This window comes from Protopterus annectens, chromosome 1.part0 (genome assembly GCF_019279795.1).
Source record: "Protopterus annectens isolate FY-2018-M chromosome 1.part0, PAN1.0, whole genome shotgun sequence".
NCBI classification, from domain to species: domain Eukaryota; kingdom Metazoa; phylum Chordata; order Ceratodontiformes; family Protopteridae; genus Protopterus; species Protopterus annectens.
Window position 1 is genome coordinate 127916052 of NC_056725.1, and position 25120 is coordinate 127941171.

The window sequence follows — 25120 nt, forward strand, 5'->3', positions numbered from 1 at the left end:
TTTTATGAAAAATGAGAAATAGAAATGTTCCTCAAGTATAACTGCATAAATCATTAGCTTCAATTCATGTAAAAATGGTTATAGTATGTGATATTAGTGGCTATGGTTTAATTAGCCGATTGATTTTAAATTAATGTAATTAAGTGTATTTTCCTGCCTTGTAAGGTATTTAAACAGTTTACATGACTTTACTACTCAGGTCTGATGAAGCTTATGCCGAAAGCGCTAACCTGAGGTGCACCAATAAACTTCTACTTATTTTTATCCACGTGGATTATTTTATTTCGTGTTAATTGAAGGACGTCTACATATCGAACTGTTTTGGATATTACATTCTAGCTGAATAGCTGTTGATGGTATTTGTGTGCTCCTTCATTGTTTTGCTCACGCTGTTGGTTGCTATTTTTTATATTTGGATATCCCATTTGTTTGGAACAGCGAGGGCATTAACTCCGTGTGGGTCTCATTGTGTTACATTAATTTTTATTTAAAATAAATAAAACAAATAAAATAAGTTTACTATGAGCACTTTCGGGTGTTAACCCTTCATCAGATAGTACAACATTAAAGTCAAACTTCCATTATATATATCTCACAGAACCAATCAAATTCAGATGTACATAATGGCAGCTTTATTTTAATGTTGTACTATCTGATGGAGGGTTAACATCCCATAATGGACTTATTTTATTTGTTTTATTTATTTTAAATAAAAATTAGTTTGCTAAGCGGCCTGTTGGTTCCAACCTTCTTTTTGTTGTTTGCTGCATTGGCACTTGTTTGGTGGAACCTTTGGTATAAAATATCCACTTTTTGATCTCACATTGAAACAATCTCTTCTCATTGTGGTAAAACATTTTTTTTTTTTTTGGGGGGGGGGGCTATACCTACCCTTCCCCTTATATAAATATAGCAACACTATGGTTCTGCCACCACTGAGGAAAAGTGCAATTTTCAATTGTTTCTTTTGATAAGTGAGGATATGTAGAGGTATCCTGTTAGAAAGCAAACGTTATATTTGGCACATAAATTGCCAGCTTTATATTTTTTGTTATTATTATAATTATTTTTAAGCTGTTTAAAAAATATCAAAGTATGTTGCCTTATGCTCAGGTTGAAAGTTACAATTATTTCAGTGCATATTTTCTAAGCAGTTCTATTGCACAGTGAACATGAAAGCTGCTGAATGTCAGAATCAATAGCAGACATAACAAGGTGCAATTAATGCCGTCATCATACTGAGAATATCATGGAACTAGGTTGTAAAACGTAATTATTACAAGTAAATAAAAATACTTACCTTATGAGAGTGGCAAGAGTTGTATTGTTGTACCTTTCACTGTGAATACCACTGTGTGTGTATATATATATATATATATATATATATATATATATATATATATATGTGTGTGTGTGTGTGTGTGTGTGTGTGTGTGTGTGTGTGTGTTTATGTGTGTGTGTGTGCATGCCAGTGTGCAGTGTGCATACATGGTGCATGTGGTATGTGTGTGTGTGTGTGTGTGTGTGTGTGTGTGTGTGTGTGTGTGTGTGTGTGTGTGTGTGTGTGTGTGTGTGTGTGTGTGTGTGTGGGTGTGTTTGTGAGTGTGTGTGTGTGTGTGTGTGTGTGTGTGTGTGTGTGTGTGTGTGTGTGTGTGTGTGTGTGTGTGTGTGTGTGTGTGCCTGTGTGTGTCTGTGTGTGTGTGTGAGTGGGTGGGCACACACATGTGTGTGTGCTAGTGTGTGGTGTGTACACCCAGTGCATGTGTTGTAGATATGTATGTGTGTGTGTGTGTGTGTGTGTGTGTGTGTGTGTGTGTGTGTGTGTGTGTGTGTGTGTGTGTGTGTGTGTGCATGTGTGCAAGCATGGTGCATGTGATGTATGTGTCTGTGTGTAAGTGATTGGGTGTATTTGTGGGTGTATATATGTGTATATATTTGTGTTTGACTGGGTGGGTGGACACGTGTGTGTGTACTAGAGTGTGGTGTGTACACATAGTGCATGTGTTGTAGATGTGTGTGTGAGTGGGTTGCCCATGCATCCTTTCTACAAATGACTGGCTTTCCATATGGGATTAGTTTCTTGCATCTAGCATGTTTCAGGAGAGGCAGAGGCTCCTCCACAGCCCTGAATTTGATAAAGAGGGTACATGAGAATGAATAAACAAATGAATGAAAACATTTTTTTTTAGTTAATGATTAAGTTATGAACTTGAAAGAGTAGAACTAGATCCAGTTCAGTAAGCCTTTATTCAAAAGATTTCTTGTTCAAGAAATCGAATATCCCACAAGCCATGGAACAAAGAAATTGTGCCATAAATCCAATTTCTTGGCCAAACTAACCAAATCACTTTTATGGACATGGTCAAAGGCCTGTAGCACTTTCTTTAAGAAATAACTTCACCACCCTCTACTTCTCAGACTACAGAATAAATCCAGACAATTTAATTCAGCCACTATCTGTAATGTAAAAATGTTTTTTCCACATGTACAGACCCAGGAAAGTTAGCAGTAAATAAGCTTCACACTGACTGCTGCACATAGTAGCAGAACAGACAATCATATCAGCCAAACTTTTAAACAAATTTTGAAGATGACACACAAAAATGACAGCCGGATGCAAAATTTTATTTCATCACTGGTCCTTCGTAGATGGCGTGCAATGCCTCAACGACTGGACAACATTCAGATTTATTTAAGCAAAGAGATTACATTCTATCTTCATAGTTACTCTTAGTGAATCCTCTCAAATACACAATGTCCAAAAACTGAGCAAAAACAAAAGTTCTTTCATTACCTAGAAAGTTCACAAACAAGCTTCCCTTAGCGAATGCACAAGGTGAGCACATTGAACAGAATTTGAACAGAGTTCCTTTATCAGTGAAAAATCTTTAAGCAGGTAAACTGGCAATGACAGGCCAAAGCCACATAACAGGTTGTATCAGATACATTGTTGCTGTATTGTATGTTGTTGGTCTTTTCGGCTTTTTCCCGGTAAGTGGTCGCCACAGCAGAACTCCGGTCCGCTAATGATTGGCAGTAGATTTTTACGAAACGCCGAGGTGCCAGCTCGATGCCCAACCTTCAACAAAGGCACGCCCATTTATGCACGCATGTCTTTCAAACGCTACCCAACCACGGTGAGGACATGCAGACTCCACACAGAAGGCACTCCCAAGCCACACCAAGAATTGAAAGGGAGAGAACCTCTTGCTGTGAGGTAACAATGCTACCACCGGACCACCGCAGCTATGTACACTGCGTTTTATAGTGGACATATGAACACATAACATTTTGTAAACAACAAAATTGAACACAGTGTAATTTAGCATACAAGACTCATACTGCCTGTCTTTGGAGCTTGTTGGTCTGGATTATCACTAGGAATACATTGCAGATTATTTGGAGTTTATTTTGCTTACATCTTATCCAGGTTCAGGCAGATAAGATGCAGGTTATATGACACAAGAATATGTTCCTTGTTCCTCTTATTACTGCTGTTTCTAATTATAGAAATAGGATACAGTAAAGAGACCATGATCCCAAATAGGAAAACACACAGCTTCACATTTTTAGGGAATGAATAGTTTTGCCTGGGCAATCATTTTGTCATTCATGCTTTGTGAGAGTCAGATGCAGTGTTTCATCCAGACATTTTAGGTTTTGAGAAAACGTGATGCTTAAATTATTTGAACATCGGAAACAACCTACAATAGGTGTTTTCATCTTCCGTGATGCACATACTGGTTGGAGAAGGATCTTGAGATTACTAAGCATAACGGCAGGAACTTCGTTTTTCAATTGCAGCTTTGCAGTAATGGCGGTTGGTAAGACTTGGGGAATTGAAATCTTTGACTAATTGAGCTTTGTTTACCTAGTTCAAGTAGTTAGTGTTTACCAGACATCATTAAAAAATATAAAAACTTTCAGCTACACTAAGTTAAATGGAGACGTATCAGCTCTCGCTCTAGTAACACTGTACCCAAGACTAACAGTCCAGCTTGCATCCTACAAAGGTGGGCAAAACTGAGCCTGTGATTTCAGGACCAGCTCTATATCCTGATATATGTTTTCACAGTGGCTACAATACTAGGACGCAATACTGACTTACAATGTCAGGGAAGACATACTTTCTCAGCTTAGGAAAATATCTTTGAGGGCTCATTGTGGAATGGAGGAGAAGGTCACAACATCTACCATTTTTTTATGAAACTCCATATCAGGTTGATTATCTCTATATCCGAGTAAACATACCTGTTTTTTACACACATTTGGCACCCCAAAACTAAAAGCCTTAGGAATACTCCTGGTGGGCTGATACTTAGTGAAGCTGAAGAAGGGAGCCAGTTGGGCTACTCCCACACTCAAAACTTAATATTTTTTAATTCATTGTATCAGTTATTTGCATTTAACAGCTTATTTCGGCAATCTTATACAGAATGTAGCAAACTTTTAACAGATGTTTAAGGCATCTTCTGGAGACTTCAGTTTGCTAGTTTTAGGTTAGGACTCTGTACTGATATATGAGGCAGGTGACCATCTTTCTCTGTCTGTCTCAATAGTTCTTCCTCTTTATGTCTGCCCGTGTCAAGTTGTTCTGTCTCCTTGCCTTTCTTTTCCAAAATCTAGCAAGCTCTTTCCTCAGTGTATCACCTATGATTTTGCATCTCCCTTATTATACCATCTCATCCATTTATTTCATTGACTGATCCCCCACCTTCGTTACATAACATTTTCAAATATTCATATCAGTAGATTGCCAGGCACCCAGTATTACTGCTGCACAGGTTAAAACAGCACTGTCCAAGGCCAAGAATGCAGCTTCTATGGGACCTGACAATATCCCTGGCTGTGTTCTACATGAACTACAGAGTGAACTGGCACTTCACCTGTGTCTCCTGTTCAATCACAGCCTCACCTAAGGCTTTGTCCCTACCGAATGGCGCAGTGCTACAGTCATCCCTCTTCACAAAGTAGGAGTGACTACAGACCCTGGGAACTATCACCCCATTAGCCTGACAAGTCTGATATGCAAAGCTATGGAACACATCATCATGGAACCTCCAAACTCTGGATCCCACACACTTTGGTTTTGTGAAGGGTAAATCATGCCTGCTCAACCTGCTCAACTTCTTTGAGTTGGTCACCAGAGCTATGGATGAAGGCAAGGTGGTTCATACAGCCTACCTTGATCTGGCCAAGGCCTTTAATACCCTTCCCCACTCAGGAATCATAGAAAAACTCACTAAGCTAGGCATCAACACCTATATCACTAGGTGGGTTGCAAATTGGCTCACAGATAGAACTCACAGTGTTAAAGTAGCCGACTCCAAGTCAGACTGTCGACCAGTCATGAGTGGCGTCCCACAGGGTTTGGTCCTAGGTCCTCTCCTGTTTGCTATCTACTTCTCTGAAGTTCAGGCCAACAGGAAGGGACTCTGGCTGACAAAGTTCGCAGATGATTGCAAGTTGGGAGCCATAATTAACTCCCCAAATGATGTTGACATCCTACAGAAAGGCCTCACTGAGACCAATGACTGGTGTCAGAACCATGGTCTTAAGCTCAATGCCAAAAAATGTGTTGTCATCCCCTTTGGGAAAAACCTGATTCCCATGAATTACCACATCGATGGTAATCCACTGAACACAGAAGGCGTCATAAGAGATCTCGGAACACAGGTTGACAGCAACCTCTCTTTTGACCACCGCATTGCCACTGTGGTCAGAAAGTCCTTCTGTGTGGCACTTCTCATTACTAAGGGTTTTGCATCCAGGAAGAAAGAGGTCATTGTCTCCCTCTACTCTTCCCACATTAGGCCAGTCAACAAGTACAATGCCCCATTTGGCATGTACCTCAGTAGACACCTACAAGAACTGGAGAGGCCACAAAAATACCTCACAAAGAGGATTGTAGGCCTTAAACAATTGTCCTATATGGACAGACTCAAAAATCTCCAACTATTCTCTGTCTCATATCACCTACTTAGTGGCGATCTCTGCTTGACTCACAAAGCCATGACTGACCCAGCTCTGTTAGAAATGCTACATCTAAAGAAATCCCAATCCCTCCGCATTACATGTTCCAGAGACCTCAACCTCATTACCACAAACAACAAAACAAGCTGGAGGGACAGGTTCATAACCCACAGACTGCCCATGCTATGGAATAGACTTCCCATACATGTCAAGCGGAGCACCTCACTGGCTCTCTTCAAGAGAAATCTTGATGAGTGGATGGGTAATAGAAAATTCACCCTGGGGATCACTCCAGTGGCTCTGCTTGACGGAGGTACTGGAAACTAAGGTCGGGTGGCACGATGCCAGGGTAATCCTAAGGGGTAGGCTTGTAAAGGCTCCAGGGCCTTTAGCCTAGTACACACCTATTATTAAACACAATGATAATATGAGCATTTCCATCAATAACATGCATAATAGCCCATTAATTACATGTTAATTACATTGTACCATCAGTGTAAACTATCACCTCAATGGTAAAACCAGTAACTTATTATCATACATTTTGGGTATCCCAGATCCTGACCCATTGCCTTCAGAAATCACATGGTGGACCTCTTTTTTCCACCCAGTTGCCCCATACCTTATGAAAATGTTCCACTATTTTGCCTTACCAAGTTGTCATCATAATTCAATATGTCAGCCTCTATTATAGTTGGCCTGCAATATACCTTCACTTCTAAGCTAATCAGCTATTGCTCTTTCAGTCTTTAATAACTTACATCTCTAGAAAATTAAAACCAATTAAATTATCTCTATACTTAATGATTTATGTGTATGAAGTATCCACAAATTCAGCAACACAATGCTCACAGTTTTGCACTATACAGTATAATTAAAATTACAAACTATCTTTGGGCAAAAGATAAATCTAAAAAATCCTAAAATCCTACAGCTCACTATCTCCGAGGCAGTAACTTCCTCTACATCATAAATTTTATCCCCTGTTCAATAACCCTTTCCAGAAAAAAAAAAACGAGACCACAAAGAAATACCCATATTGTTTATACGGATGAAATATAGTATATTAAAGTCCATATGGTAACATCTTGGAAAGAATGACATTAGTTAATAATGCATTATCTGTGTTATTTTTGTTTTTTTTTTTTTTTTTGCTCATTATAGATGGAACAGTAAAACCCCAAGGTTTGTTAGGTTGTCATCTGTAATACATGTTACAAAAAGACTAGCAGTTACACCCTTAACAAAATAATAGAGTATAAACAGGTGTTCAGCTTATGAAAATACGGTAGCAAGATTACATTCACACACATTATTTACTTATTTACATACATATATAAATATGTATGTTTATATTTGTATACTTATACATATAACAATATACATATATGGTCATAACAAATTTACTCTAAAACACCCAAGGTCGACTGCAAAAATATCAGTTGCAAAAGGTTGAAAATACTGTGCTTAGCACACTACTATGCAAGTGCCAGGAAACAGCCTCAGGACCTGTAAGATCTACTTTTAAAAAACACTTGAAAACATTTTTTGCAGGCATCACCCATGTGGGGGCTGCACCCCCCCCTTTCTAATATAATATAATAACTCTGAGATTGCACAAACATGGGATAAGAGCAAATTTCCCAAACCCGGTAACTGTGTGATCTCACACACCTGTCATCTGCTCAGTTGACCATATGCGATTGATTAAGCAGTTGTTGACCTAACATGCAATCAACTATTTTGCTAGCACACTCTCTCTCTCTCTCTCTCTATATATATATATATATATATATATATATATATATATATATATATATACATATACACACACACTTCCACGGTGGTGCAGCAGTAGCGTTGTTGCTTCACAGCAAGAGGTTCTCCCATTCGATTCCCTGCTGGAGTGCAGGGAGTGCCTTCTGTGTAGAGTCTGCATGTCCTCCCCGCTGTTGGGTGGGTGTTCAAAAGACATGTGTAAATGGGCGTGCCTTCGTTGAAGGTTGAACGTTGAGCTGGCACCTCGGCGTTCATGAAAATCTTCTGCCAATCATTAGCGGACTGGAGATCCACTGTGGTGACCCCTAACACACACACACACACACACACACACACACATACACGCACACTCACACACACACACACACACACACACACACACACACACACACACACACACACACACACACACACACACATATACCTCTGGTCTCCTTGAAAAGAGGCTACTAGCCTAATGGGACTAACCTGGTCAACAAAGGATAAATAAATAAATAGATAAATAACACACACACACACACACACACACACACACACACACACACACACAAAACTGTAGCTATGGATAGCAAGACAGATATTCATGATGATAGACTAACATGGTATTCAGCAACAGTCACTCTAGCAGTGCTAAATAAAACTAATCAAGCCTGCACTATAACATGTAAAATGCATTTTGAGTGAAACAGCACAGTAAGAATGTCCCCTCACAAACTGCTTACTTAAATATACTAATCTAACAACAGCAGAGAAAAGGCAAACACCCCTAACATAAAAATCCCTTCCAGCTGCATGCTCTTTTACTGTAAAAGTACTACATGCCTACAGTGTTCAAACACCTCTGCATTAAAATGACACAAAGTATGCAATTAACTTTAAAGGTTTTGTATGAAAGCGTAATTCCCTTTACTGGAGACTACAGGTACAAGAGGGGATCAGTTCTGCAGACTTTATTAAACAAAGACATGAGATGTCTTCCGCTAGGAGGACTTTAATGGGCAGTATCCATAAATATTCAAGTAAGTGATGAAAAGCAAAAGCTGAGACATTTAGCTTAATATGCTACTTTTTATTAAAATGTTTCTGTGAACAACTCATTCATTCATTCATTCATTCATTGTCATGTATTGGCTTTTTTCAGTTCAGGGTCACAGTGAATCTGTCCTGTCACTTGATATGCAAAAGGCAGAGAAACAAATGAAGGAAAGGAAGTGAATATTTTACAGGATGCAGTTTGGTATACAGGACTATATATAGAAAAAAATCAAAAACAAAAAAATAATACCTATTGCTACATTTTACTTTTACCTTTTCTGTTGGGGGAGTCAATCTTTGGGTGATATTGTTAAGATATGTATATTAAAGGCTTGTTGGCAGGAAGCAAAACTCTTCCAAAATAACATGCTTAGGACTGGTAAAAAAATCATTAGGGTGTACCAAAGTAAATGCAGTTAATATTGGTAATAGCTTGGAATAAAATACATTTTTCTTAACTTTTATATACATTTTGTTTGTCAGTTTACAAATTTACTGAGGAAAATTCAATGGTTATCAAAAATGAAACAATTACAACTTTTTTCAGTTTCTTACTGAGGAAGGGTAGCTGTCTATGTTTAGTACTGTGCTGCCCTCTAGAGTTCATTTACTTTTAAAACACTTCTCTGACAAAACCTTTATATTGTGATATTGACAGTAAATTATATAGAGATCTGCCTCCAATATTTGCACAACTGCGTTTTTTGTTACTGTTGGTATGGAATCATAAAGTTTTTATGCTGCACAGAAGAATTTTAGGGTCTAGGACAGACAGCAATCTTGTCACTGGTGACACTAAGAGTTGTTTTGAAGCTAATAAGGAAAACAGGTTTCCAGCAAAACGAAACATTTTATTTTATTTATTTATTTATTTAAATTTGTTGACTGGGAGTGTCCGACTGGACGTAGGTCCATTTTCAGCGGAGCACCGGGGAGAAAAGCTCCACAGTTAAAATAAACATACAGTAGTTACATTGGATTACATAGAGATTAACAATTTAACATAGCAATTACTTACAACATATTTACAGATGAAGAACATAGTACATCAGTAGAGAACTAGAATCTGTATCTGTGAAGTACATAACAGACATTAACAAATGTTACAATGAGAAGTTCCTGCTGTATAATAAGTACTAGGCTTATGAGCATCTGAGCTTGCTATAATCAAGGTAGTTAGTGTAGTGGAAAGAAAGGTAGTGGTTGGATGGGGTGGGTGATATTAGAGTGGGAGTTGCAAGGGCATAGCCAGCATGTTTTTAGGTGCGCTTTTAGTAAAGTTTTGAAGTGGGTGCATGATGGTATGGAGGTAATTGTGGGTGGGAGGGAGTTTCATAATTTGGCTATGGTGCAAGAGAATAGTGCTTCACCAGCAGAGTTATTGGCTTTAATGATCTGCAAGTGATTTTTGTTGCTGGATCTTAGTGGTCTGGAGGGATGGACATTTAGTGGATGGTTTACTAGTTTGTGGGTGAGTGAGAGTTGATACCACTGAAGGAGGTAAGGGAGTTCAAGCCAGCCCAGTTCAGCAAGTGAGAGACAGTGGTGACTATGGTAGGATGCCCCTGTGGCGAATTTGGCGATTTTGTTGTAGCAGGTCTCTTGCTTGTTTAGATTGCATTGCCTTAGGTTGGTATATATTGGAGAGGCAGAAAGTAGGGTGGAAATAATGTGGGAATTTACTATTGAAATCTTTGCTGCTTTGGTGAGAAATTGCTTATTTCTGCATAACACTCCTAGTTTTTTGTGGACTTTTTTATGGTCATGGATATGTGAATGTCAAATTTTAGTTTATTGTCTATTTCCACTCCTAGCAATTTGGTGTGTTCAATTGGGTATATAGTGGTGTTGTCTTTTGCTGTGATGTTAAAGTGAGAGTTGTTTTGAGTATGTTTGGTGGTTGGAAGATGAGTAGTTTAGTTTTGTTTGGGTTGAGTATTAATTGGGCATCGGATAACCAAGTTTCAACAGAGGGAAAGGCTTCCTGTGTGACTTTTTGCAGTTTTGGTAGGGACTGGGCTGAGCAGATGATGGTTGAGTCATCTGCGTATTGTATGAGTGCGCCATGTTTGGTGGCAGAGGCTAGATTATTGGTGTAAACAAAGAAGAGTAGGGGCCCAAGGATGGATCCTTGGTGAACCCCTATGGAGACAGGTAGTTGGGGAGATATGTCATTCTGCCATACAACGGATTGTTGGCGGTCAGACAGGTAACTCTGAAACCAGTTGGTGACTGAATGTGAGAAGGATAGGTTATTGAGGTCAGAGATAAGCTGTTTGTGTGGGATCATGTTAAATGCTTTAGATAGGTCTAGGAAAGTAGCAGAGGAGTGATAGCCACTGTTTTTATGCTGAATGATAGTGTTAGTAAAGGAGAGTAAGGCAGTGGTGGTGCTATGGTTTGGTCAGAAACCATGCTGAGTACTGGAAAGGAGGTTGTTAGTAAGGAGATAGTCTGAGACCTGAGAGTGTATCATCTGTCTTGTATTTTGGAGAGTGGAGAGAGAATAGCTATTGCACGATTTTGCGCGAATTTGCGTGAAGTTGCTCATAGAGCATCTTCGGGCAGCGCCGGTTAATCAAGTTTAAACTATTTCTGGCTCCGCAAAGTCTGCTCTTCAATTTTTCCCTTAGAACTGCTCTACTTGCAATCTAAACAGCCTATTCTCTATCTTAAAAGCCCAGCACTTGCTCCTAAAGCATTTTTATACAGGTAAAGCACTCTTAAACAAAAAGAAAGTACTTCATTCACCTAAATCCCCTTGAGTACCCATTTCCCTATAGGTCCTTTCTGACTCAGTTACACAGCAATCCTTTACACTATTCTAGCATGTCGAAGGGTCAGTTGCTGGCGCCCTCTCCTGTTCAGCTGGTGAATCTGGGAATCTTGAGGCAATGTTACAATTGCCTCATGTACACAGACAACCCTCTCCTCCTCCCAACAAATACAAATATATGTGAGAGATGCAACTATATAGCCAAACTGGAGGCTGAGCTCTCTCAACTCAGTACTGGCAAAACCAGTCAGGAGGAGAAGGTAACCACGCACACCACAAACCCAGTCTCACATAGACCTATCACAACTGCAAACCAAACACATAAACACACAAAAACATACTCGGAGGCTCTGATTAAAAATCTAACAAAACAACAGAGGCCTCCAAAGCAGACACCCAAGCGACCACTACCTCAAGACATAGCACATGCAACACATAGTTCACAAAGTCAGTGTGCTAAACAGTCACAGCCCTTAAGGCCAAACAACATGCCAGATACACTTGTAATAGGTGAATCCATAGCCAGACACACTGACGTCCTGCTCACCAGACTGAACAAGGAAAAGGTTACAGTAAGCTGCCTGTCGGGCGCTAGAATCCGCCACATAACACAAGCACTCAGGTCACTCCAAAGCAAGTACAAATATGACTCAGTCATTGTCCATGCCGGTGTGAATGACCTGAGACGTACCTCCCTGGACTACATGAAAAGAGACATAGAGGAGCTCTCTGATTATGTAGCCCAGGCCGGTATGACCCTGACCCTGAGCAGCATCTTACCCTCACCAAGAATGATGCCACAGTACAAAGACAAAATGATCAGCTTTAACAATTGGCTTAATTACTGGTGTCATTCTAAGGGGATCCAATGTCTGTCTGCTTGGGATGACATGCTTGACAAGCCACGCTGCTTCGCAAGAGATGGCTTGCACCTGTCACCCCTGGGCTTCCAGATATTGGCCAAGGCTCTTGCCACCCCCATAGTGCCTTTTTTAGGCAAGGCTCAAAAGACAAACCCACCTCCCTAGAAAACACAAGTGAAAAAAAACTAAGGGTAATGCTGCTCAATGCCAGGAGTCTAAACCTCAAGATGCACGCTCTTGAAGCCCTCCTCAGTATGGAGAACATTGATGTCTGTGCAGTGACTGAAACCTGGTTCAAGGCTCCTGAGAGCACCCCAGCACTACCAAGTTTTACCTCATATCATGCTTTCCGGCCCCAAAACTTGGACCGAACCACAAACGGAGCGGGAGTATCCATATTCATCAAAGATACCCACACCTCCAGGTTAGTGGCAATGCACGAAGCATCGGAGACCATCCAGGTGCAACTAACCATAGGCAAAACTGCCCTACAGTTTGTAGCATGCTACAGACCACCCTCTCAAACACAGGAACCCCACTCAGCCTTCCTGAAGACACTGGAGAGTATGAATGTCTCTCCAAATACCATCATATTGGGAGACTTCAACTACCCAAACATAGACTGGGAACATTACTCAAGACCCAACACCCTAGCCCAAAGGTTCCTAGAATTCATAAACTCAAATGCGATGGAACAACTAGTCACCATTCCCACAAGAGGAGATAATATACTAGACCTGATCATCACAAACATTGGGACAAAATGCTCCACACCGGAAGTATACCCCTCATTGGTGAGATCAGACCATAAATTAATCTCACTGGAAATCCACATCCCGCCCCCACCCCCTGCACAAAAGACCACAGTGAAGAACTTCTCAAAAGCCAACTTCACACTTCTTAAGACTGAAGTGGTATCCTTCAAGGCCCCTGGGCCAGTGGAAACCACAACCCACAACGCTGAATCCTTTATAAATGCCTTCTACGGGCACCTTCAAGAATGCATGGATCATGCAATCCCTAATAAAACCAAGATCCATTCCCCCAAAGGCAGGCGCCCTGTCTGGTGGACCCAAGCCATTAACAAACTTTACAACAGGAGGAGGAAGCTACTACATGACAGAGCAAAATCCCTAAAAGGGAAGGCATCTCTGATCAGTACTAGCAAAAAACTACGATCACTCATAAAATCATCCAAGGCCAACTTTGAGAGAAAAATCGCAAAAGACACAAAAGACAATCACAAGGCCTTCTTTAGCTATGTTAGAAACCTGGGTGGAAACTCCCAGATATGCTCAGAGTTAGTCCAAAATGACACAAAATACACTGAACCCACAGACATTGCCAACATTCTGGCAGACAGATTAAGTGCAAATTTCTCCGCCCTCTCCCCCCCAAAAGGAGAAATATCTATCCTAGCAGAGTGTAGCCTCCCTAACATCTCAGATGCCCAGGTGAGAGCTGCCCTCTCCAAAGCTAAAAACACAGCATCAATGGGACCGGACGGTGTCCCAGGCTGTGTGCTACATGAACTCCAAGAGGAACTAAACCCGCACATAAGGCTGCTGTTTAATCTTAGCCTTACTACAGGATATGTACCCAAAGAGTGGCGTACAGCAACAGTGGTCCCACTCCACAAAGGTGGTGCTTCTATGGACCCTGAAAATTACTGCCCCATAAGCTTGACGAGCCTGGTCTGCAAAGCTATGGAAAGGATCATTATGGAACTCCTAAACAAAGACATTGGGGACCTACAGACATTGGATCCTACCCAATTTGGCTTTGTCAAGGGCAGATCCTGCCTTTTGAACTTGGTCGACTTTTTTGAAACAGTCACTAAGGCCATTGATGAGGGTAGGGCAGTTTACACAGCCTACCTTGACCTTGCAAAAGCCTTCGACACAATACCCCACTCGGGCATTATAGACAAACTCACCAGCTTAAATGTAAACCCATATGTCACAAGATGGGTTGCAAACTGGCTCAAGGACAGAACCCACAAGGTCAGAATTGCTGGAGCCATGTCAGACCCTAAGCCAGTCACAAGCGGTGTCCCACAGGGCTCAGTCCTGGGACCCCTCTTGTTCGGCATTTATTTTTCCGAGGTGCAAGCAAACATAGGAGGATTGGGGCTGACAAACTTCGCAGATGACTGCAAACTGGGCGCCATAATTGATATTCCAGCGGACACAAGCATCCTTCAGAGAGGCCTCATAGAAATGGATAATGGGTGCCAGAGCCATGGCCTTAAACTGAATACCAAAAAATGTATAGTCATACCCTTTGGGAAAAACAAGGTACCCACAAATTACCACATAGGTGGTAATCCATTAAGTACAGAAGAGGTAATCAGGGACCTAGGGACCCAAGTTGACAGTAACCTCTCATTTGACACTCACATTGCCAAAGTGGTTAGGAAGACCTTCTATATTGCCCACCTTATCATGAAGGGTTTCACATCTAGATCAAGAGAGGTCATTGTGCCCCTGTACTCTTCTCTTTTCAGGCCCATGATTCAGTACAATGCCCTATTTGGGATGTATCTTACCCAACACCTGCAGCAGTTGGAAAGACCCCAAAAGTTCCTCACCAAGAGGATAAAGGGTCTCAAACATATGTCATATGCTGCCTGGCTGAAGAAACTCCAGCTCTGTTCAGTCGCATACCGCCTACTCAGAGGTGATCTATGCCTGACGTACAAGGCCATGTCCAATCCAGAATTAATGGACATGCTCCACCTCAGAAAATCCAAATCCATCAGAGCCACGAGAGCAAGAGATTTGAACCTCAACACAGAAATAAATAGGACGTGCTGGAGGGATAGATTCATAACCCAGAGGCTCCCTACACTCTGGAACAGAATCCCAGTCCATGTTAGGCAGAGCCCCTCACTAACTCTCTTCAAGAGAAATCTTGATGAGTGGATGGGAGATCGTAGGTTTACCCCGGGGGTCATCTCTGTGTCACTACTAGACAGAGGCAGAGTAAACTAAACCCTAAATGGGTGTAGTATTCTCATCCTAAGGGGTGGTGAAAGCCACACACACTCTAGCTAGGCTTATAAATGCCCTAGGGCAGAAAGCCTAGTATGAACCTATGAACCTATGAACCTATAATTAGTTAGTTCTGTGGAGGGTCCGTCTTTGTGGAGGGGAATTATATGTGATACTTTCCACAGTGTGGGAACATAAATTTCTGACAGAGATCGGTTAGTCAAGATGGATACTGGGTAGGCCAGAGCATCAGCTGCGATTTGTAGGTATTCACTTGGGAGGTTGTCTGCTGCTAATTTGGTGGGTTTAAGTTTAGTTAAGAGGTTTTTTTTATGTTGGAGGTAGGTACAGGAGAAAAAGAGAAGGCAGTGGGGAGATTACTAGTTGAAGGTGTAGGTTGGAGGGGAGGGGGTTGTGTTGTTTAGCTAGTGATAGTATGGTTTGGGTGAAGTGTGTGTTGAATGCGGTAGCAATATTTTATGAGGAGTGAGGGATGTTAGGAGGAGGGGTACTGACTTTACCTGGGTGGAGGATGGAGTTTATGAAGGACCAGAATTGTTTGGGGCTGTGTTGTGAGGAGTCTAGAGCAGACTGGTAGTATTGGAATTTGTCCTGTTTTATTAGCTTTTTGACTGTATTGCATAGTTCTAGGAATTTCTGTCTAGTTGAGGGGGTTTTGGTTTTGCGCCAGTGCTCCCAGGCTTTATCCCTGTTTTTCATTTCTGACTTAGTGGTTTTCTGTAGCCATGGGGAGGGTTGTACTTTGGTTCTGGAAAATCTTATGGGGGCATGGTAATTAAGGATGTTCCCGAAGGTATTATTAAAAAATTCAACTGCCTCATCTAGACTGAGGTACTTTAGAGGATGCCAGTTACATTCTTTGAGGGATGAGATGAATGTGAGTGGGTTAAAGTTTAGTTTTGTACGTATTTGACGGTAGATGACAGGTTTAGCTTGGTATAGGTATTTTTTGAGTAGGAATGTTGGGCAGTGATCACTGAGGCTATCTGATAAGCAGCCTGTTATATATGACTGGGGGCTCTTACTGACTAGTATCCAATCCAGGGTAGTGTGCTTGCTGGAGTTTTTATTTATCCTGGTTGGTGACTGGACTAGTTGGGTGAAGCCATGAAGGTTTACATGATGGGTTGGATGGTTGCCAGAACAGGATTGCCAGTCAATATTGAAATCACCTAAAATTATAGTTTCTGGGGGAGATGGTGGGTAGACCAGCTGAGGAGGTTTTCTAGTGGGGGGATGTTTCGGCCAGGTGGGAAGTAGCATCCAATTATGTTGATGTTTTTTTTTGGTTTATTTTGAGGTTGGTATATATTATTTCTTCATTGCCTATTTGTGGAGCTGATGATTTTAAGATCTGGATGTTTAGATGCTGTTTAAATATTATAGCTACACCACCTCCTTTTTTGTTTATCTGGTCTACTCTTAGTATGCCGTAACCTGTAGGGAGTATTTGCTCACTGGTAATGTGAGGTTTTAGCCAGGTTTCTGTCAGGATGGCTATATCTGGGGAGTACAAGTCTATGGTGGCATGGAGTTCATGGACTTTGTTGGATATACTTCTAATATTTAGGCTTAGTAAAAGGAAGATGGGAGAAGTTGTGGTTTCTAGTCTGATTATGAGGAGTATGAGGATTATGAGGATTGGGGTTGGAGATGGTAGGCCCAGGATTGGGGTGGATGTCTCCACTTAGGGCTAGTTTTGATATGCATGAGGTTATTAGTTTTCTCAGTTTTTGAATGTGTTTGTTTATAAGGGAAACTTTATGATTGTGCTCTGTGGGTAATAGGTATGGTGGGAGGGTTACTATGTTAAGTTGTAGGGATGCTTTATGTTTGAGTAATATAGTTGGTAGAATATGCGGGGGGTGCATAGGGATGGTTCTTGAGCTGGTGGGAGGGGAGCTGAGTGAGGGTGAGACATGAGTGGTGGTGTGAGTAGTAGTACAGTGGTAGTGGTTGAGTGGGGGAATGATGGAGCTTTGGTAGGATGTAAGATATGCAAGGAGAGTGCATGCACTGAGCATAGGTAAGGTATGCTTGTACATGTTAGTTGAGGAGGTGTGATAGTAGTGGGAAGATGGAGGAGGTAGTGTTGGGTTAGCACTGTGGTTGGCTATTGGAAAGATGGGAGGGGTTTGTGAGTGCAATAAAGGTGGGACCACTGGGGGCAGGAGAGAATAGGAGGCAGGGTGGGGAGCGAAGCAGGTAGAGACCCTGTTAGTTGCTCGTATGAGGGGGCTGGAAACAATCAGTTAACAGAGTTAACTGATAAATGAACATATGGTAGTGACAAGGGTGGTTGTAGTTTTAAAAATGGTGCCTGCCACAAGTAATATTTATTAACTTTGGGATTGTCTTAAGGTAATAAACAGGAAAGGGGAGGGGAGAACAAGGGTGTAAGCAGGCAGTTCTTTGTACTGCTGCTAATGAGCCAAAGCAAAGACAAGTTTGTGTTTAAGAAACAATCACAATTGACCAAGGACTGCTCTGAAACTGTAAATCATTTCTTAACCATTTCTCAGGTGGAAAAACAGGATAACCTTGTATCAGCAGGCTACTCTGGTCGCAGTTTAAATTAACAAACACACAGTATTGAACAGTTATGGATACTATTTGCTAACAGAAGGGAATAAGAGAGAAAGTGGAAGTTGTGTGTGTGTGTGTGTGTGTGTGTGTGTGTGTGTGTGTGTGTGTGTGTGTGTGTGTGTGTGTGTGTGTATATATGTGTGTGTGTGTGTGTGTGTGTGTGTGTGTGTGTGTGTGTGTGTGTGTGTGTGTGTGTGTGTGTGTGTGTGTGTGTGTGTGTGTGTGTGTGGTAGGGGAAGGTTGCTTACAAGCCAAAGCAGAGTGTTCTCCAGGGGAAAATGAATATTGGCTCAAACAGGTAGACACATACTCAAAGTTAACTTTAGCTGTTTGTAGACAGTTCAGTCCCAGACTGCGCTTTTCTTACAAGAATGATAAAGGTGGTACTGCAGTTGAATACTTAAGGGTGGTGTTAGGTCTAGAAAAGAAGAGTACATAGAGGAGTAAGCCCTTTTGAGATGGTAAATATATATTATAAAGATTACAAAAAACAAACTGAGTAAATAGCTACCGCATGCAGGACAATGTCTTGAACCAACTACTTAGTATATGCAGATACTGAGCCAATTGGAAGAACATCTGATGGAAAAAACCTCAGACAGTTATGCAGTCACAGATAAAAATATAGTGAGCAGCAATCTGTTGTGGTTCTCTAATGTGATTCTATCCAGCAGTAACAGCACAATTATATAGAAATAATTAGACACCAGTACATTTTATACATTTCGAGGCTTAGGAGAATCCTGTAAAAGTGCGCAGATGGAATAATCTGCTTAGGAGTCATTGGCTTTATTCTTAAAGTGTCATATGAGTGTATCCCTGGAAATATAAAAAAATAATAGATTTGTATTTGTATTCATTGCACATACAATTTCACAGTTGAAAGATCAGTACAGAACCTTCCCTTTGTATTACTGAGTAGACATTGAGAAGGAAGTATTGTGTACTACACAGAGATTTTTAATAGGCCACCATGAGGCAAATACAGCAGTGAGTGAGTGAGTGACTATTTTTTCATGTTGGTGGTAGGGACCCTTGGTGTATAGTAATACTATATGGAGTATCTGGTGCTGGGTATCCACAGTTAATTAAACTGATAAATTAATGATAGAGATCACTAAACCATTGTATATTTAGTAAGTCATGCTTAATGTTACTTGTTGCCATGAACTAACATTTAAATATCCTCTGAAAATATAAACATTAATTTTTTCGGTCCACTTATGCATCCAGGAACCTTATATACTTAAATCATAACAGTCAGCCACACCCCCTCCCCCGTAATACAGAAGCACCTCGGCAAATGTATCAGGGTGACACATGTACTGTAATTATTTTACTGTTGTATTACATCTGGTTTGCCTTTTGTCATCAATTGATTACTTTGCCCCTGTGTATAGGGATAAGCATTTTCTATGCTTTTGCATCCCTTTTGGTGCTACATTATGGGCAACACTTTGACAGTTTCCAGATACATGTGAGATATTGTCAGCAACATCTAAACTTTCCACTCAGAGTTTTGGTAGCATACCTGTCCTACAGGACTGTTCCATAGGATTCTGTGGACTTTGTCGAAGAACGGCACATCTGACACCAGAATTTTATATCTATATAAGTAAACACACACCTAGAGAATCCAGCAAGTATGTCATTTTCCTCCATAATTTCCTTGGTTTCTGGCAGAGATACAGATGTGTTTTTTTCTGCTATGTCCATGATAGCATATTTTTTTCTGAATGCAGAGTAAAAAAGCACATATTTTATTTATTTATTTTACATTTTATTACCGGGTGAGTCCGACTGGGCCAAGTGGCCCATTTTCAGCGGAGTCCTGAGGAGAAAAGTTCCAACTAGAAAACTTACATATGATGAACATATAATTAACAAGGAGATAATAATAATAATAAACTCAAATCATAAAATTAAATATTAACAAGGTAGGTAATATCCTTTGATGCTGACCTCATCTGAGCTGCCATGGAGCTAGTTGCTTCTTTATGCCAAATCAAGACTTTTCCAATGACATGTACTGCTTAAACACAAGCCTGAGTTTGTACTTGGAAAGTGATTCATCAATAAATATAGTTCCTGGCATGTACACTGTAGAAAAGTTGAAAGGTATGAATGGGTTTATTTTATTACTCTAGGAGATGATTGTGTGGAAAACTCAGTGTTTCTAAAATGGAAGAATGGCAGTATAAGCAGGAAACAGATGACAGCACAACAGATTAGTGATTAAAATCAGCTATCACTCTTAAAAGAAATGCATCCAAGAATGCATGTAACTCTGAGGAAACAGATGTTTTCAAGGCTACATTTTCAAGACTCATCATCTTCGTTGCATAACTGTTCATTTCAGAACAGATTAGTGACATGAGGCTTTGACTGTCATTGAAGTCATCCTCAGCAAAAATTACCTGGAAACATTATAGTCGTTATAGGAAATCTGACAGTTCATCATTAATGCCAGAACTGGCTAAGAACTATAGAAGACATAGGTAGCAAAGAAGATAGGAGATTTCAAAATGGGGGCACATCAGCTACAAACAGCTTCAGTGTATATAACTGTCTAATCACATACCAAAGGAAGAGACACACAAAATATTAGGTGGACTGGGTCTGACCAAAAAGGACTGAGTCTGAAAATCAGTCTGGGCACAGACTGCAAAGCTTGATTATTACTAATGCAGCTGCTATATAACCTTTACTAATGCTGTAGAGTTATTCACACAGCCCAGTGGTCATTGCAAGTCCATTTATTCTTTATGGGCTTATTACTACCTTGGAGTTATTACTTGCTAAAAGTGTAACAGGAAGCTAGACTAACACAGATCATTAGTGCATTGTTTTTCTAATGCAATCACTTATATTATCTATACATCTAAACTCATAGCTCTCAACTTCTTAACACAAAAAATCTGGACATAGCCAAAAATAATAGGGGGACAAAGCCCTAAAAATAGGGACACATTTTAAATATTGTCCTTAGGAAGTTGCTAGAATAACATTTCTTGTGTTATCATACAAGTCTGAAAATCAAATGCCTGTCATTATTTAGTGAAGTCAATCCTCACTGATTTGCCACAAAAAATCTAGAAAATCAGAAATATTATGAGGAACAGACCAAAAATATGAGGTAAAAAGATCTGGACATTCTGTGAAAATCTGGACAGTTGAAAGGTATGTCTAACCTGTTAGTATTCCAACTTTGAGCCATGCTTGATATGTATAGGAAAGGCATACATATAACACTACTGCAGATGTTTAATTTCTTCTGTTTATCTCTTGAGTGTGTTACAATTACATTAATCTAATGTCGCTAAATCACTGATGATATTCTGTGATGGCATTAACAACTCTGACTATGGTATATCAGTATTTTGGTTCATTATGTGTATCAGATAAACTCCTTTATAATCAACCTGCATTGGCAACATTCTGAGAGAGATCACTTTGGATAAAGACCTAAAAAAGAACCAGATTTCAGCCACACTGTAATGCACTAACTATAAAATGCAATCATACATGAATAATTTATTTGCCAGTCTGCCATCGGTCTGCAATTTAAAAAGCTATGATATGGAAATGTTCATGGCTGGCATATGCAGATATGGCCATATGTTGTTTTTCTATGTTATATATAGATAGATATAATTTATTATTTTATCTGACAATATTCGTTTTTATGTTTTTTTAGAATCTAAATGAATGCATTCATTTCTGTTGAGGATATATGTTATGCAATGTCTGTTTAGTTGAGTCTCCAGTTATAAAATGCAAATATAGTCTACAGTTAATAAATGTTCTGGTTTATTTCCACAGATGGCATTAAAATGTCTTTTATATTATCCATGGTGGCTGGACTCATAATAGCAGGGCTAATTTGGATGTTGCTTTTATACTTATCTCGACGCCGAAAAGCAAGTGCAGCTATTTCCCCTGCTGGCCCAGCAAGACATGTCCGAGCATCTGCTGCTAACAGGCCTAATTTCTATCGCAATAATAGCTATGACAGACGCAGCAATCTGAGTCTTGTCAGTGCAGCGGCTCTCACGTTTCAGCGCCAGGCCTCCATGGAACAAGATGCTTTCACTAGAAAACCAAGCTTTAGAGCTTCAACCTTTCATCCTTTTCTTCAATGTAGCCCACTACTCGGAGAATCTAACAGAAACTCAGTGACTCTTCCAGGAAGCAACTCATCCCCTGGTATCAACAGAAACAGCTTAGTCCGTTCTGAGCCCCAGTGGACCAGCAACAGTCTTCGAGGGTTCCATTCATGTCCGTCTCCTCCACCGGCCTATGAAACTGTTATAAAAGCATATCAAGAAACATGTACTTGAATGCAGTCAACAGTGAGAAGTGTACAGCAATTTGTTGCACATCTTAGCTTTATAACTGAAACAAAACTGCACATTTTGGAACATATATAAAGACAGATAAGTGTTTTATTTGCTGAAAAGATGAGTAGTATGTAAGAACTGTTTTATAGCAAAAGGTAACTTATGTGGGCTGTGATGGGGAAGAGTCAGGAAATCACCATAATGAACTGTAAGTTGCTTTGTTACATGTAAACCAAAGAGTCCACAATGTTATTAATATAAAACATATTTATTTCCATATTAAAGTCCCTGGCATCTTGGTGCCTACCTTCCAGGAAACAACATTTGTGGGTAGTTCATGTTATACTAATAGTTGTTAATTGACCATGGGTGGTGAGTAATAAAACAAATGACACATTTTGCTGTAATACTCTTGCTAAAACTATTTTTAAAGCTTAACAAGGGGCTGAGTGTTCAAATAATTAAACTTTAAGATGATAAGTTACTAGGCATGTACAACTTGCTTGTATGGTTTCATTTTTAAGGAGTACAGGCCAAGGAATCTAACACAGAGATCTTGTATCACTACACCTTGCAGTTGATTTTGCTGCTACCATTGAGCCTACTAATAAAGCATAGGTAAACTGTAATGTTGCTGAAAATGTATTTGATGAAGGTCACATCAAGTTACAGGCATAGGATAATGTCATATTGCATACAGGCTATGTAATGTGTGCTAACTTGGAACAGTTTCTTATTCAGCAGATTCACTTTGACATAACTACTCATTTTCTGAGTCTCTTTCTGTGTTAGTGAGGTTCATTCTTTAATTAGGTCGGATATTATGCAACAGTTTTGCGAAATACACAATTACAAAGTTTTTGAGTGAATCAGATCCCTGCTATATTAATTATTGGATAGTGAGCAGTAGATTCTGAAACAGATTTATGATACACTATTTAATTACAGTAGAGCAAATCTAAAAAAAAATCTGTATGCTTTGAAATGTTAGTTTTTGTCTTATGAATTGGTAGGAATGTTTTTTAATCTTTCTTTTTCTGTAGAAGTTAATTCTTTCTTTGCAAAAGTAATAGCGTGGTTGAAATAGCAAGGTTTGATATTTGTACCTGTCAAGATCTGTTCTTATTTTCAATTCAGATTCACTGCATTTACAGGTTTTAATGTACAGCGACTAGGTCATTGGGTACAGATAGCAATCACATTCATGAGTGAAGTGTGTTATCATTTATAAAAATATTATTTACGTGTGTCTTCTGATTACTTGTGATTTGACATAATAAGCATTTGTACTCTGTATATGAAATGTGTTATGGATTTAAGGTTACAAATTCCAATTTAATAAAAACAAACTGTAACAATTTTGTTGCAAAATTTATTGTTCCACCTGCAGTCATTGTTTTATGCTTGTTGTACTTTATGTACCAAGATCACAGTACACCTTATCTAGGTTGTGAGATGGCAGTTCAGTGGGGTAAGGGCATTTTTTTCTGTGCTCCAATGATATGTGATCTAGGAGTTACTAATATTTAGAGGTGCAGTACTGTGGGCATCATTTTTCCTTTGGCTCACTTCATTCTTTCAATGGATTTGGTGTCCATGATTTGGGTTTGATGCACTAAGACCCTACCAGGTATGCATTCACTCCAGTGCCATAGAACCATTTTAAATAAATATGGTTAATACTTGAATGTAGGATTTCACTCTGCAAACCATAGTGATCTGGAATCAGGAATGTTGACTAAAACATTAACACCTCACAAGATGGAAGCCTTGGCCATTGTTCCATGACTTAACCCAAATGTTATCTGTAGTGGCAAAAGGGTAGTGCCAAAGGTGTATAGTGTCTGGCTAATCCTCAATGAGCAACTAACACTAAAGGATTTAGTCTAACCTGGGGTTAAAATATCAGATTTTCTTATGACTAATATCATAAAAAGCAAATGCTTCCACCAGAGGACCTCTCCATAACAGTCTGTGCACTGATCTCCACTGATCCACGTGGACTAGTGATTTGTCCTTTACATGTGGCTAATTTGCACTAAACTTAGATGGCTTCAGCATCTGCACTGGCTTCCTGTCCCCTAGTCAATTAAATACAAGTGTTACTATCAAGGTACCTTGCTGTACACCACGTGATGTGGCTCATCTGCATACTTTGCTCATCTGATGGCATGTTGCTGACTCCTAGAATGCATCTGAATATTTTTCCTATTGATTATTTGCTTTGCTGGCACCTGCCTTGTGAAACAGGCCATCTTATCATCTGTGGATTATCATCACAACTGGTTGCTTTAAGAAATCATTGAAGTGCCACGTATTACATGCAGTACTTTCAGCCACAAACGTTTTTACTAACTTTATTGTTTCCCTTTTTGTTTATTTGTTGTCTTATTGCCTGTATTTAAGTTAACTGTAATATGATTGGTACTGGTCAAATTAATTCATATTTATTAATGACTTGACTAAAACTAGGTCAGTTTCTCCTGTGCTATACAAGTAGACTGCTCTATCACTTTGAGTGTAGGTGAGTTTCAGGAAGTGGCAGGGAGGCTAACCAATCTCTCTACTTACCTGCGTGCTCAGGACAGACAGTGAAACGATGAGAGTGAGATGCTACATAGTTCACCACATGCTTATATTTCTTTTGGGTGATGGGTGGACATGGATATGAGACAAGCCAGTTGCTCACTAGGTTGGGTTAGCTGGAAAGCGAATGTTTTATGGGTTGGTGTCAGTGTATAAGGAAATGCATGG

At 39.9% G+C, this 25120-nt stretch overlaps 1 protein-coding gene across 1 annotated transcript in view; it reads left to right on the top strand.

The window, feature by feature from the left end:
• MYCT1 (MYC target 1) overlaps positions 1 to 23718 on the top strand; it is a 432333-nt gene extending 408615 nt beyond the window's left edge. Inside the window, exon 2 of the mRNA XM_044089313.1 lies at positions 21849 to 23718. Within this exon, the coding sequence (XP_043945248.1) occupies positions 21849 to 22366 (518 nt within the window). The 3' untranslated portion in view covers positions 22367 to 23718. The remainder of the gene's footprint in view (positions 1 to 21848) is intronic.
• The last annotated feature ends 1402 nt before the right edge of the window (positions 23719 to 25120 follow it).